This window comes from Zootoca vivipara, chromosome 2 (genome assembly GCF_965207765.1).
Source record: "Zootoca vivipara chromosome 2, rZooViv2.hap1.1, whole genome shotgun sequence".
Taxonomy (NCBI): domain Eukaryota; kingdom Metazoa; phylum Chordata; class Lepidosauria; order Squamata; family Lacertidae; genus Zootoca; species Zootoca vivipara.
The window spans coordinates 27111168-27125213 of record NC_142584.1 but is presented as its reverse complement, the minus strand read 5'-3'; the positions used below and the strand labels follow the sequence as shown (position 1 = coordinate 27125213).

The following is a 14046-nucleotide window of genomic DNA, read 5'->3' as shown; positions in this document are numbered from 1 at the left end:
AGGGACTTCCAAAAAGTAGATGTTGCCACACAGAACATACATTATATGGAACTCGTAAAAGTGCTGGTTTTGGAGATCAAAGCAATCAAATGGGCCCAGTGGGAGTAAAGTGATCCTTCAAGTAAACTGGCCCTAAGCGGTTAAGGGCTTTATATACTAACACCTTGAATTTGGCCTGGTAACAAATTGTCAGTCAATGCAGATCTCTGAGCAGGGGTGTAATACGCTGCGAGAGCCTCACTCCTGTCAGCAACCATACTGCAGCATTCATCACTAACTGCAGTTTCCAGATCAGGTGCAAACAGAGCCCTACTTATACAGCGTGGCACTGATCCAGTCTTGAAGCTACTAATGCGCGGACTATTGTGGCCAATATATCCCGCTCTTGGAATGCACAAGCCATCATCAGATGATGAAAGATGTAGTCCAATAACGTGTGTGTGTGTGTGTGTTTTTGTGCGTGTGTGTGCGCGCGCGCAAATGTTTCTTTGGTCAAACAAACTGATCATGGTAACTCACATGTCAAGCTAATGAGCCATTTAGGCTGAAGTGTGTATTAGAAGTAAAGTAGGAAAGACTTGTGTTATATACCGACATGACCAGAATGGCAGAAGATATTTCCTCCAGTACTGAACAGAGTGGGCCTGTAAGAGGTAAAGGGTGTGTGTTTGTGTTTGTGTGTGTGTGTAAGTAAGAGAGCAAGAAAGAGAAAACTAGAGCTATGATTCTCAGTGATCAAACAGAGGAAAGGGTGTCCTGTTTCTTTATCTTAGAGCAGCACAGGGCATGAGTGGAGACCAAGCTGTAAGAAGGGAAGACCTCAACTTTCCAGAAGTTGGTACAGCTTAAGATAATGTATAAATAGTAATGCAAACATATTTTTATTACCGGTACTTTCTATGTGTTTTGTTTATACAGTATGTAATAGTGAAAGACTGTCACCTATAATTATTTGTATATTACCCTGTGTTTATTGTTGCTACATTATTGAATTTTAAAATAGAATAAAAACATTAAAAAGAAAAGTCACAACACTATTTCACTTTCCCTCACAGGAGCCTGAAAAACTCGCCTGTTTGTATGCACATTCTTACAGATCTCATGGTGGAGACTGTTTGCTTTGAGACGTAAGTTATGACTTCATAAGGCCATACAGTCGTACCTTGGATTCCGAACGCCCTGGAACTCGGACGTTTTGGCTTGCAAATGCTGCAAACCCGGAAGTGGTTGTTCTGGTTTGCGAACATTCTTTTGGAACCCGAAATCTGACGGGGCTTCCGCGGCTTCTGATTGGCTGCAGGAGCTTCCATTTGACGTCCACGGTACGACTGTACAGGCAAACTGCATGGCTTCAATAAGCAACCGTCTATAGTTTTAAGCAAGAAACACCCCCCAAAAACATTTTCCAACATATTTTGGGAAGGGGTGAGGTGTGTGTGTGTGTGTGCACTGCAGCTTATTTTGACCCCCCCCCCCTTTCTTTAGGCTCACTCTGGCATTTTCTGCTTCTCAGTCCAGTCCTCCAAAAAGAAAAGAAAAACTAGGCTGGGCATTATCAGTTGAGTTGCATGACACACACCCAAATGCACACATGCCACAAAGGGCTGAGAGATGTGCTTATGTGAATAGAGGTCATGCTAGAAAACAAAAGCTTCCTCTGTGCCTCCAGAATATTCCACTACACAATGTCTGAAACACAAAAGTCACGCAACTCCCATACCCAAACAACATTTAGAAATGCTAGAACAGGGGTCAGCAAACTTTTTCAGCAGGAGGCCGGTCCACTGTCCTTCAGATCTTGGGGGGGGGGCGGACTATACAGTACTTTTTTGGGGGGGGAGAACGAATTCCTATCCCCCACAAATAACCCAGAGATGCATTTTAAATAAAAGGACACATTCTACTCATGTAAACACACACTGATTCCTGGACCATCTGCGGGCTGGATTTAGAAGGTGATTGGGCCAGATCCGGCCCCCGGGCCTTAGTTTGCCTACCCATGGGCTAGAAGGTGAAGAACTGTAACCTCCACTCAGCACCACCCCAAATCCCTTTGTATTTGTCCAACAGCTTTTGTTGAGAACAATTCTTGATGAAATATTTATGCAAGGGTTTGGGTGGTGGTGGTGGTTTTGGCAGCATCCTCTATAACAATGTCTAGATCAGGCATCCCCAAACTTCGGCCCTCCAGATGTTTTGAACTACAATTCCCATCTTCCCCGACCACTGGTCCTGTTAGCTAGGAATCATGGGAGTTGTAGGCCAAAACATCTGGAGGGACGCAGTTTGGGGATGCCTGGTCTAGATCAACAGTTCTGTGTTTGTTGACCCAACATGAGATTCCCACCCCCACCCCCACCCCGCTGTTGACATGCTGAGCTGCAAAGCATTCACTCTGTTTAAATCTGCAGAAATGGCAACAACCACCCACTTGAAAAATGTCCTGAATCCACAGTATCGGCTCACATGGTCCCTGGCACCAGTGGCCAGATGGGAGCATTGAGTTCAGACTTAGAACAGCACACGGCAATTGAGATTATAAACAGCAGGTGGTGCTGTATTCCTATGACCTCTGGAGGAAGCCAAGCCTAAATGGATATATACACCCCCTATCAAATGTGAATGAACACAATGCTTCTGCACAAAATTATCTCTCACAGCCATCTCACCTCTAGCAAAGCCAAGCTGAACTAAAATTAAACTGGCTCTTTCCTGCTAAGACTTTTCCCTCGTGGCACACAAGTCTGAAGTGCTAATTACCCACCAGATCTGGGTTTTCTACATATATCTGCAAGTGTAATCCAAAGAGCAACCAAAAACAATTAGCAACCTGGCTAAGAAGAGGGGAGTTTGCTTGGGAGGGAGATGACTTGAGAAAAGTAACACTAATAGGTTTCAGGTGCATAAAAGGATGCCTGGAGGAGTATGTGGATTGTCTGCCATGGGCAAAAACAATGGGCGGAAGTTGCCGCCAGAAGGACTTAGGATTGATGCCAGAGTGTAGTGAGTGGTAGAACCCTGAAACAGGTTGTTTACAGGTGCGGGGGACCTTCCATCACAGGGGCCAGCACTTGGCAGGTCCTCTGTATAGTGCTATTACGGGCTGCATTTGGCTTGGTGGGTCAAATGTTGTGAAAATAAGCCTGTGCAAAGATGTTAACAGACCGCAACCACTAATCTCAGTCAAGTTGTTATTTATCCTTTCTGAAACTGTCTGCCACATTGGAGCAGATGTAAGAGAGAGAGGGAGGGAGGGAGAGGGGGAGACTTTGGATGCTAACTCAATGAAACTAGTACTTGTAATAGAACCTAAAATGCAGTTAGGTTCATTCTAAAATGTAAGTCAGTTAAAAATTAAGCAAAGCACATCAGGAACCAAGTAGTCGCCCTTACTCTGCAACCAGAAGGCTACAACCTGCCACACTCACAATGGCTGCAGGGAAAAGCAGGAAGACCTACGGTATGTCGTGCCACTTTCCTATGCAGCTCAGAGCTGGATCAAAGCTGCAAGGGGGGCAGGATTCAGAGTACTGAGAAATTCATTCTAGCTTTACAACTGCAGGACATGCATTCAAGCTCACTGTTCCAAGTGGTCCTGGCTCTTGCAGCACTGATTTTGGGCAGTTTTTTCCAGGAAGATCAACCATGGTGAATGCTGGAAAAGAGCACGGGCATGGATGTGAGAGACAGGAGGGTGACAGAGGTGCAGAGAATAGGCTGCATCTCTGGAAGTGGGGCCTGGAGATTCAGCTTTGAGACTGCAGCAGGCACAGTCTATGCTGCCCTCCAAATCTGTCTTAATGAGAGAAGAAGAAGAAGAAGAAGAAGAAGAAGAAGAAGAAGAAGAAGAAGAAGAAGAAGAAGAAGAAGAAGAAGAAGAAGAAGAAGAAGAAGAAGAGTTTGGATTTGATATCCCACTTTATCACTACCCTAAGGAGTCTCAAAGCGGCTAACATTCTCCTTTCCCTTCCTCCCCCACAACAAACACTCTGTGAGGTGAGTGAGGCTGAGAGACTTCAGAGAAGTGTGACTAGCCCAAGGTCACCCAGCAGCTGCATGTGGAGGAGCGGAGAAGCGAACCCAGATCCCCAGATTACGAGTCTACTGCTCTTAACCACTACACCACACTGGCTCTCATTTAGCCATGTACAAGGACCCAATGAAGTGTCAGTGACAAAACATTACAGGGGCTCTACCTGCATCTTCAAATCAGACCGGTTCAGGCCAAAAATAATCAAAAGTTTTCATGGTGTGTGATTTTGCATAATTTATTATACTCACAGTGAACTTGAGGATTGCAACTTCCGTAACTGCAAAAATTTGATTTTTGACCTACAGCAAACAAGTCATGTATATATGAAAAGAATAAAAAATAAAGCGCTTTGTAAAATATGGTGATCAGGCTTTGGATACATACACACATCCTGTGATTATTTCCCTGGGGAACCCCAAAAGCTTGCAATTTTATTGTTTTCGTTTTTGGCAGACTATATTCCAAGTTATGCAGAAGCCAGAGAGCCATGGTGTTTTGGTTAAAGCAACACGGGCGTGCACAGGTGCATGGGTGTGTTTGGGATGGAGGGGCTGGAGTAGCATTGCCCTCCATCTACTGCGTTGCTGGTTGTGGACTCAATGACTTAAGCCATCTACATTCCCCTACGGCAGCAGTGTGTGTGTGTGTGTGTTAGGAGGGGGAATCCTTTTGCCCCTTGGAACTCTTGATTCACCAGGCTCAGCCTTGTGCACTCCCTTCAAAATGTTCCGAAATGTAAAGCAACAACAATATCAAAAAAAGTTGGGACACTCAGAGCGACGCCCTTCCAGGTATATAGGACACACATCAAGATCCTGCTTTGACCACAAGGGAGACTCTTCCGCTCTCCTTCCTTCTCCCATCCACTCATCCATCTCCTTTGGGACATTGAGGAGAAACATCCGCCTCCTGTTGTCTCCTGTTGATGTCTGCTGAGAGTGCGTCTCAACTGCGCCAATTTTTTTCGCTTCCATTTCTCTTCCAGTCTTTGGGCACTCAAGCCTCAGGAAGCTGTCATTTCCGGAAAGTGAAGACCTCCCGTGTTTTCAGTCCTCTCCTGCTTTCATTCCCTGGCTTGGGAGAAGGTTCCTCCACCATGCCTCCATAAGGGCAGCTATCCGAGTCTGGGTGGTTCCCCGTACACTCCACAGCGGGGATGTAGCCACTGTCCCACATTCCTGTCCCGCAGAGTTTGCACAGGTCATGCAGACCGCAAGGGATCCGAGGCAGCAGGCGGAACTGATAAAGCAAACTTCTAGCCTGGAATTGGGATGGCAGAGTAGATGTGAATACACAAGCCCACAAAACAGCACAGGGCACAAATAGCACATACGAGAAAATGCTGAGTTCGTCTAAATTGCCCATCTCACACCCAAATCGTAATGGAGACTTGACACCACCCACAAAAGGAGAACACTGCACAGCCTTCCATTTGCTGTTTTGGAGCAGACAGAATTGCAAAGGGTTTTTTTTTATCTGTCTGTCTGTTTGTTTAACACCTGCAATTTTTAATTTACCTTCCTGAGTATGAGCTCCCCATTCATGTGCATGGCCAAGTTCCCAAAGTGCAGAAGCATCTGGTCAGTGGCCAATTGCTGTTCGATGACATCGTCTCCATAGATCACCACAATAGCCACACAGATGAAGAGGTGGAAATAGTCTGTCTGCAGCAGCAATAGAAACAAAATGATCAAGGGAGGGAGGGCTAGAAAGATGCACCGATTGAGGCAACAAGTTCACATTTAGTAGCTTTTTGGCTTAAAAAAAAAAAGCCAGCGAATGGGAGAATCATAGAATTGTAGAAATGGAAGAGATCCTGAGGGATCTAGTTCAACTCCTTCAATGTAGGAGCCATGAGAGAGGTAATGGGAATTATAAATGATGTGGCAAGATGGGAATGAAAAGTTATTTACTCTCTCCCAACCACTGCAAGGCAGCAGTTTAAAGACAAAGGCAGTACTGTACTTCGCAGAATGCAGTGGTACTGTTGTGTAGAGGTTAGAGCTTTGTAGTGTGATTGAAAAGAGTCAAGCTGAAATCCCCACCAGGTGGCCTTGGGGCAGTCAGTCACATGCTCTACCTTATAGGGTTGTTGTGGGGATAAAGTAGGAGGTGGAGAAACCATGTACGCCACCCTAATCTTATTAAAAGAAGCACAGGATGGCAACGCATTGAAATAAATCTAGAGAGCTATACACTTTCAAAAGCAATGCAGAAATCTCTTGGGCCACAGAGAAAGAGGAAGTCAAAACTAGTAAGGCAGACTGCAAATCCTGGTTTGCCCAGTTACATGCACGAAACCCGGATGCATTCTGAGAGAACTGGCGTATCCTTACAAGACAAAAGCCTACAGTGTCGAAGTATATGAAATCTAGCAAGTCTGTAAGTTTCTTGACCCAGTTATATCCGTTTCACTTTGAAGAAGTAAAGGCATGAGAGGGAATATTATTTGTAGTAAAAATGTTTTCAAGTGAGCAACCAACAAATTAGGTGCTGGATATGCTGCATTAACGCTTAATTTACAAAACGCTCCATTCTGAATAACTTTGCACACAGAATTAAGACCTGCTGCAGGGATAGGCAGCATTGTGCTCTCCAGATCTTGCTGGACTTGCATCCCCGACTATTGGCCATATGCTGGCTAGAGATTATGAGGGCTGGGGAGTCCAGCAAATTCTGGAGGGCACCACGTTGCCTGCCCCTGTTCTACTTGCTTAACACAGTGAGTTTTAGGAGCACAGGAGTCTAGACCACCTGGCAAAGGGCGGTGAAATCTCTGCCACGAGGATTCAAAGCGAGCTCCCCTCCCCCTTCCCAGACCACCACCAGAGAGCAACTATTTGGCAGAGAGTAATGTGAGCAAGCAGCATACGGCGAACACAGTCTGGTGGCAGCCTCCTCTCCTGCAGACAAGACCAGGTCAGACAGAAGCCATACGCTGGCTTCCCCTGCTGCTCAGTCCTGGGGCTAACCTCACAAGGAAGTTGAAAATTAGCTTGCCTCTGCGTATGTGTGTGTGTGCGTGCGCGTGCCCTTCACACAGCAACATCTGCAGCTTGGAGAGAAAGCCAGGGTTGCAGCAACCCCAGCGCACAAGGCAGGCTGAGGGCCGCTTTGGCTGATGGGTTGCGACAGCAGCAAGAACAGCCTAGGAGTTCAGTAATGAACCGTCAGGGTGAAATTTGCATCGATTTGTGTAATGTCAGAGGCAAACAGTGGGAGAGAAGGCAAGCAGTGTGGAGGGGGAGGGACACACACACACACACACACAGAGAGAGAGAGAGCACATCACAGTCATGACTGGGGAGAGGGGAGAGACCTGGAAGGGCAGCGGCTGCAACCGGCAACATCCCCCTCCCCCATTCACCATCCTCCTCCAAGGAGCAGTGCAGGAGCCCCCGGCAAAAAGGACCCTTCTAACTGCCCCGCTCCTCCTCCAGCCCCCTTTTAAACCTTACCTGGTAGTGAGCCCAGCAGGCTTCCCATATACGCAGAGCCTCAGCATCGGGAAACTCACGCTTAAAGCAGAGGAGGATCCAGCGGTGGCAGAAGAGCATCTGAAGGCCATCCTCCCCAAGGGAGACCAGGTGGTGGTAGAAGCGCACATGCATCAATCGCAGGAGCTCTCGCAGGTACATCTGGCAAAGAGGAAGAGGCGCTCAGCTCAGCTCCAGAGTTGGGGAAGAAAACCCTGCTACTCCCCTCTAGACCACTGGGCATTCCTGCCCCCAAGCCCCTCAGGCTCAGCAGGAGCAGACACACCTCTTAAGAGCTGGTTCTATTATTATTAGTATTAGTAATTAGGTGGCATTTTTCCATCTCCGCCGTATTAAGCAGTTGGTCCCTTACCTCTCTCGCCCTGATCTGGCCACAGTGATCCATGCGATGGTCACCTCCAGGCTTGACTATTGTAACTCGCTCTACGCGGGGCTGCCCTTAAAGCTGACCCAGAAACTCCAGCGGGTGCAGAATGCTGCGGCGAGGCTCCTTACAGGGTCCCGGCCGTGGGATCACATTCATCCAGTGCTTTACCAGCTGCACTGGCTCCCGGTGGAGTACAGGATCAGGTTTAAGGTGCTGGTTTTGACCTTTAAAGCCCTATGCGGCTTGGGACCCTCGTACCTACGGGACCGCCTCTCCTGGTATGCCCCGCGGAGGACCTTAAGGTCCACAAACAACAAGATTCTGGAGATCCCGAGTCATAAGATGGCTAGATTGGCCTCTACTAGAGCCAGGGCCTTTTCAGTACTGGCCCCAACTTGGTGGAACGCTCTTTCCCAGGAGACCAGGGCCCTGCGGGATTTGTCATCTTTCCGCAGGGCCTGCAAGACAGAGCTGTTCCGCCTGGCCTTTGGGTTGGACTTAACCTGACCCCTGTGTTTTCCTCCCTCATGGCCTGGATTTATGGACTACTTGAAATGAGGCTGCATTTTAAATTTTAATACTGTATTTTAATCTGTATTTTAATTAATTGTTTTTATGTTTTATTGTAATTCTGTTGCTGTGAGCCTCCCTGAGCACGGTTTTTGACTGGGGAGGGCGGGGTATAAAATTATTTATTTATTTATTTATTTTATTTATTAATATATCGCCCTATACCTGGGGGTCTCAGGGCGGTTCACAGAATAAAACCAACTCATTCACTAATGCAAGCAGTCCTATTAGGAGCACTGTATCCCTGGTGCTAGGGGATGCATGGCATATGGCCTCAATAGCCTGGTGGTTTTGCTGCTGACCATCAGGTCGGTCTGTAAAAAAAACACACATGTTGGTCCACGATTTGATCATGGATGAGTGGGGCTGACCTGGTGCCTATCACCAAGGCCTGGGTGGGGGCTGCCGGGATGGTTAGATCTGACCCAGATCTGCCTGTCCAAGTACTCAGTGCGACATCAGCTCAGACCATAGCTGTCAAGTTTTCCCTTTTCTCGTGAGGAAGCCTATTCAGCATAAGGAAATTTCCCTTAAAAAAAGGGGGAGAACTTGACACAGCTATGGCTCAGACTGGTGGGATGGGGATAAGGGACGCACTGCTGCAGTCCACAAGGAGTTAACTTCTCGCTATCCCTTCGAGTGGGACTGGAAGTTTGCATCTGATGTTGAGAGTAAGGTTGCCAGACTCAGTAGAGGGCAGGACTTCTGTGCCTTTAATTGCCCTGCTCTCTTTTGAGTCTGGAAACCTTAAAGAGAAACCAGCAGACCCATTGTTTAATTTCCAAGCAAAGGGTCTGCTGGCTTCTCTTTAAGGTTTCCAGACTCAAAAGAGAGCAGGGCAATTAAAGGCACAGAAGTCCTGTCCTCTACTGAGTCTGGCAACCCTAGTTGGGAGACGGCATACAAATGCTGTTGGTGTAGTTCCCACCCTGACCCCCCAACAGCCTCCTTGACCAAGCTTATCTTGGGTATGATGTTGGAGGAACCCAGGACATCCATGCTGAGGTTGCCCTTGGGGTGCCAGCTCAGGAGTTCAGGGCCTCCATGGCAACTGTTCCCCAGCCCAATGCCACTTGTGCTATGGGGTTCTGAAGGGTAATATCCCCTTCCCAGTGTCATTTCAAATTGACATGAAGCTGTAGGGAGCAGCCATTTGGAGTCTTGGAGCGATGTGTCATCAGTATATCCTACGTGTTGGGATACAGCACCTCCTCCTTGCAGCTACTACAACTTCTGCAGGTAAGTGGATTGCAGATTTCACGCTTCTGATTAATTTAGGATTTAAAGGGCAAATGGGGTGTGGAGGAGGGAGAAAAGAGATAAATAAGGTGTAGGTGGTGGGTGGGGAGAGCGCTCCAAGGTCAAATCCTCACCAGTTGTTTCTCCATATCCTCATCACGAGGGGAACTGATGAAGATCGTGTTCTGCATCAAACCCACAAAGCACCAGAATGTATCCGATTCATCCAGGACCTCCGCGAGAAGTGGGGCAACAAGGTCAGACATCCCCTGGGAGTAGCCAATGGCAGGGTTGTACACTGCATAGTTCAGCAAGATCCGCCTAGGAAGAGGATGGTCAAATGGCCAGACAGTGAGGCTGGGGTGGTGGAGCAACCCAGAGAGGCCTGAGCACGTACCCTCCAACATTTCTCCGATGGAATTAGGGACCTCCTAATTCCATAATAATAATTTTACTATGTATCTGACTGAGTTGCCCCGGCCACTCTGGGCGGCTTCCAACATGTATAAAAAAACATGATAAAACATGAAACTTTTTTTAAAAAAAAAATCCCAATACAGGACTGCCTTCAGATGGCTTGGGGGCTGGATAACTCCAAACCCTCCCTAATATTTCTCCGATGAAAGTAGGGCCATACCCTCCAACATTTCCAAGATGGAAATAGGGACATCCTAAGGGAAGGCGGGACATTCTGGGAGCAAATCAGAAACCGGGGTGGCTTCTGTAAATCTGGGACTGTCCCTGGGAAATAGTGACACTTGGAGGGTCTGGGAGCATACTCAGTAGGCACAGAATGCTGACTTGCTGTTAGGGTGGGTGGGGGATGGAATGGAGCGGAGCGGAATGGCAATGGGCATGGCTGGCTGGCAACATGAAAAGGAGCACTCCATACTACAATATTGTTGCAGGCAGCGCCATCTTAAGCGCCCCTGTCGGCATGGTGCGCGACGGGCGGGCGGGCAGGCACAGCGCGATCTCTCCGGCGCCCTCCCGCCCCGTTTCCCAGCGCGGTGGGCAGGTGGGCGCCGTGCCCAGCTGCGCAGCGGACCGGCGGACCGGCCGGCCAGCGGGCGGGCACAGCTCGCGGCGCCCTCCTGGCAGGTCGGCGCCATGGTGCCCTGTGCCACCGGGGGTCTACGACGAGCCGGCCCTGGTTGCAGGCTCCACCTGCTTTGCCCTGCCCACCTTTGAAAGGGTTTAGCTGGAAGCATATGAAGTTTGGTGTCCAAAACACAGATGGATCTGGGCTTTCCAAGTGGGTGCAAGGTTCTCAGTGCATTTTTTATTTTTGCACTAATGGGTTACAATAATCACCTCATTGTTTCCACGTTGGGGTTGTTCTCTCCTCGGAAAAACTGGTTACCGCGGTCCGTCCTCACCACATCTTTGTCGACCGTGAACTGCACATTCCGCCAGAATGCCTTCTGCTCCTCCGGTGTCAGGGAGAGCCTAGGCGCCACGTTGCAACATGAGTGCACTCCCAACCCACCCACTGCTGCCAATGGACCCTTACTTTCAGGTAAGGGTCAAGATAAAGGAGATCTGGGGCAGTTGGGGAGGACAGAGGAGAGTTGCCTCTTTTCTGTATACGTCCCACTCAAAATGTGACATTGGACCTATTGTGAAGGTTCATTTTCTGGGGATCGTCCCCCTTCATTGTTACAATTGAAGATTTAAAAGAATAATGGCTGAAGGAGGGAGGGTGGGGAGAAAGAGGCATCACACATACACACGCAGAAACACGCAAAACTGGGTATGGACCGGCTGGATTCAAAGTCCCCTCCATTCCCCTGAGAGGAAGCAGGACTGAAGTCCTTACCTACACTTGCAGGAAAATGTGATGCGCTCCCCATTCTAACCTCAGCCTCCCCATTCTAGCCCTCCCCATAGCAGATCTGGGGTTTAGGATTGAGGTTTACAGAATAAAGTAGTTCAGCATTTATAAAAGTAATTAAAGGAAAGAAATGAAGAGAGAGAGAGAGAGAGAGAGAGAGAGAGAGAGAGAGAGAGAGAGAGAGAGAGAGAGAAAGAAAGAAAACATGTAAACCTTGAAAATTTGGAGTTGGAGCCACTGTCACTCCTCCTTACCTTTTCTGCTGGATCTCAAAGTATTCCTCTCTCTTCTGCACTCGGAGCGCCTCCCTCTCCTCTGAAGTGGATTCATAGCTGTAGTAGCGCAACAAGAAAGGCCAGACCTCACCACGGATGGAGACATCGATCCCACCAAAGAAAATAGCCTGGGGAGGAAGGGAGGGAGGGCAAAGGGGAAATGATAAAGAAGTTGCAACAGAGGAAAATGCCACAGTTTCTGAAACTGGACCTCTTTTGCTCTCCTCCTCTGACAAGTGAGGCCTTGAGATTCAGGAGCCCCACAATCTGCACATGTTTAGAGGGAAAGCAGTTACCCCCCTTTTTTTCCCCAGGGGAGACACAAATCAAACTCATTTCAATGTCAATAACCCCCCCTGGAGAGCCTACACAATTAACACATCATTCTCACGTCACTGTTTAATCCCCAATCTTGGAAACTTCACACTTGGACTCAGCCTCACATACCTCCTCCCCTAGCAAAGCCCTTAATTATTTTAAATCCAGACAGTCTCAATTGCTTTCATAGGCCTTTCACATACTATGCAAGCAACCCTAGAAATGCTCACTGGTCCTCATGTCCCAAACCGCAGGGCAAACAATGCAGCAACAAACCAGAGATCCGGAGAGATGCTACGTTAGCCTGCAGGGAGCTGACAGGTGCTGCCTCCCTGTTGCCAAAGGCTGGGAAGATGACGTGCAAAGGTTCCTGGAGGCCAAATAAGCACAACTGCTCCACGCTCCACTTGGGAGACGTTTCTTCTCTTGGAACCAGCAGAGCAAAACATGCCACTGTGGCTTCTCCCTCACCTTCCTCAGCTTGTACTCTTCTTCCACCTGCCCAGCCTCATTTAGATGATGGAGCCATGCAGAGACATCCAGGCGCTTGTAAGCGTTCTCCTCTGGATGGGTCTCCGAGGAGGGCAGCTTGGGCCTTCGGATGGAGAACTGCATGCAGGTCTTCACGTCAGTGAGCTGCTAATTGGGAGACAAAACCAGGACAGAGGGGCTAGAGCAATAGCTGCAGGAGCCTGACCTCCCATTCCCATGGCTTGGACATCTTATATCCAGGTCACCACAGCAGAAAAGGAAGATGATTTTTGTCTGGAGAGAGACTTGTCCTGGGAGGGCGGCAAAAGCCTTGGAAGTTTGGGGGAGACTTCCGGCCCACGCCAGCAAGCGTAATTGGGAGTAATTAAGGATCAGAGCGACATGACGCACTGCTTGGTTCGGCTCGCTGCCTTTCCCACCCTCCCCTGCCCAAGATCAGAGCTAACACGGCTTGCAGCAATATCGTGAGCCTGCCCAGGAATGCACGCAATAAATTACATCTGATTGGCTACATACAAAAGGGCTGCTGTTAGGAAGGAGAGAAGGCAGCGGTGCCAGGCTCTCCGAGGACGCTTGCCATTCCTGGGTGAAAACTGCAGCTGACATTTAATTTAAAAATCAAAAGGTTACTCAACACAGATGGAAGCCCCCATGGTACTATAATGAGGGGAAAGCAGCGGGGGAAGAAGAGGGGAGGGGGGCTGTGTAGAAGGAAGGGAATGTAGAAATCACTGTTTCTAACAAGCATCTCTAGTATCTTTAAACATATAATTATGGCCTTTGCAAGGCCTTTGTGCAGAATGAAGCAAGATATGCCAATAGGCTTTGTCAAAACACCATTTGAATACAGACGGCTAGAAGTCATAGACTGAACACTCAGCACAATCCTAATTGCAGAGACAAGATGGGCAAGTCAGGACACTTGCTGCATCCCGGACTGGCGTTCAGATTCCACCTGATCTGTGGACTCACCCTGTGCTCATACCGGACACATAATGCACAGAGGAGAACCCTGAGAGAATTAGATCTGTGGCTTCGCCATTTATATAAACAGCTGGCTTACTTTATAAGGCTGCCGCAGGCCACAAGAAGCAAAGGAAATGAAACGAGGCCCAAATATTCTAGCCACAGAAGAGGTTTACAAAGTCGAACACTCTGCCCAATAAAGCAAATCCTCCGTTATTCAAAACTCCTGTTTGGCTGAAATTTCTTAACCCAATGTAGTGTCACCTTGCCAGGAGCTTACATAACCTACGTAAGCCTGCTCCTCGTTAATTCCCAATATTGGATTAAATAAATACTTTGGATGGCCCCCTTCTCCAGCAAAAGAAAGAACAAACCAAGGGATGTGCATCACCAGTGTCGACAAACCCCTGGCAGATCTCCAAGCAGGCAGAGAAGCTGGTCTGCCAGGAAGAATG

General features: G+C 48.3%; 1 protein-coding gene across 14 annotated transcripts in view; it reads right to left on the bottom strand.

Moving 5' to 3' along the window:
• Positions 1 to 4252: 4252 nt before the first annotated feature.
• The window catches only part of TBC1D16 (TBC1 domain family member 16), a 63028-nt gene continuing 53234 nt past the window's right edge, over positions 4253 to 14046 (bottom strand). For 7 of the 14 annotated variants that reach the window (XM_088661483.1, XM_035104178.3, XM_035104179.3 and 4 more), the window contains 7 exons: positions 12605 to 12772; positions 11795 to 11943; positions 11021 to 11155; positions 9841 to 10027; positions 7492 to 7671; positions 5551 to 5697; positions 4253 to 5293 (listed from right to left, as the gene is read on the bottom strand). In XM_088661483.1, coding sequence (XP_088517609.1) covers positions 5048 to 5293; positions 5551 to 5697; positions 7492 to 7671; positions 9841 to 10027; positions 11021 to 11155; positions 11795 to 11943; positions 12605 to 12772 — 1212 coding nt within the window. In that variant the 3' untranslated portion in view covers positions 4253 to 5047. The remainder of the gene's footprint in view (positions 5294 to 5550; positions 5698 to 7491; positions 7672 to 9840; positions 10028 to 11020; positions 11156 to 11794; positions 11944 to 12604; positions 12773 to 14046) is intronic. The other 7 variants (XR_015948018.1, XR_015948016.1, XR_015948015.1 and 4 more) reach the window with 2 other exon arrangements.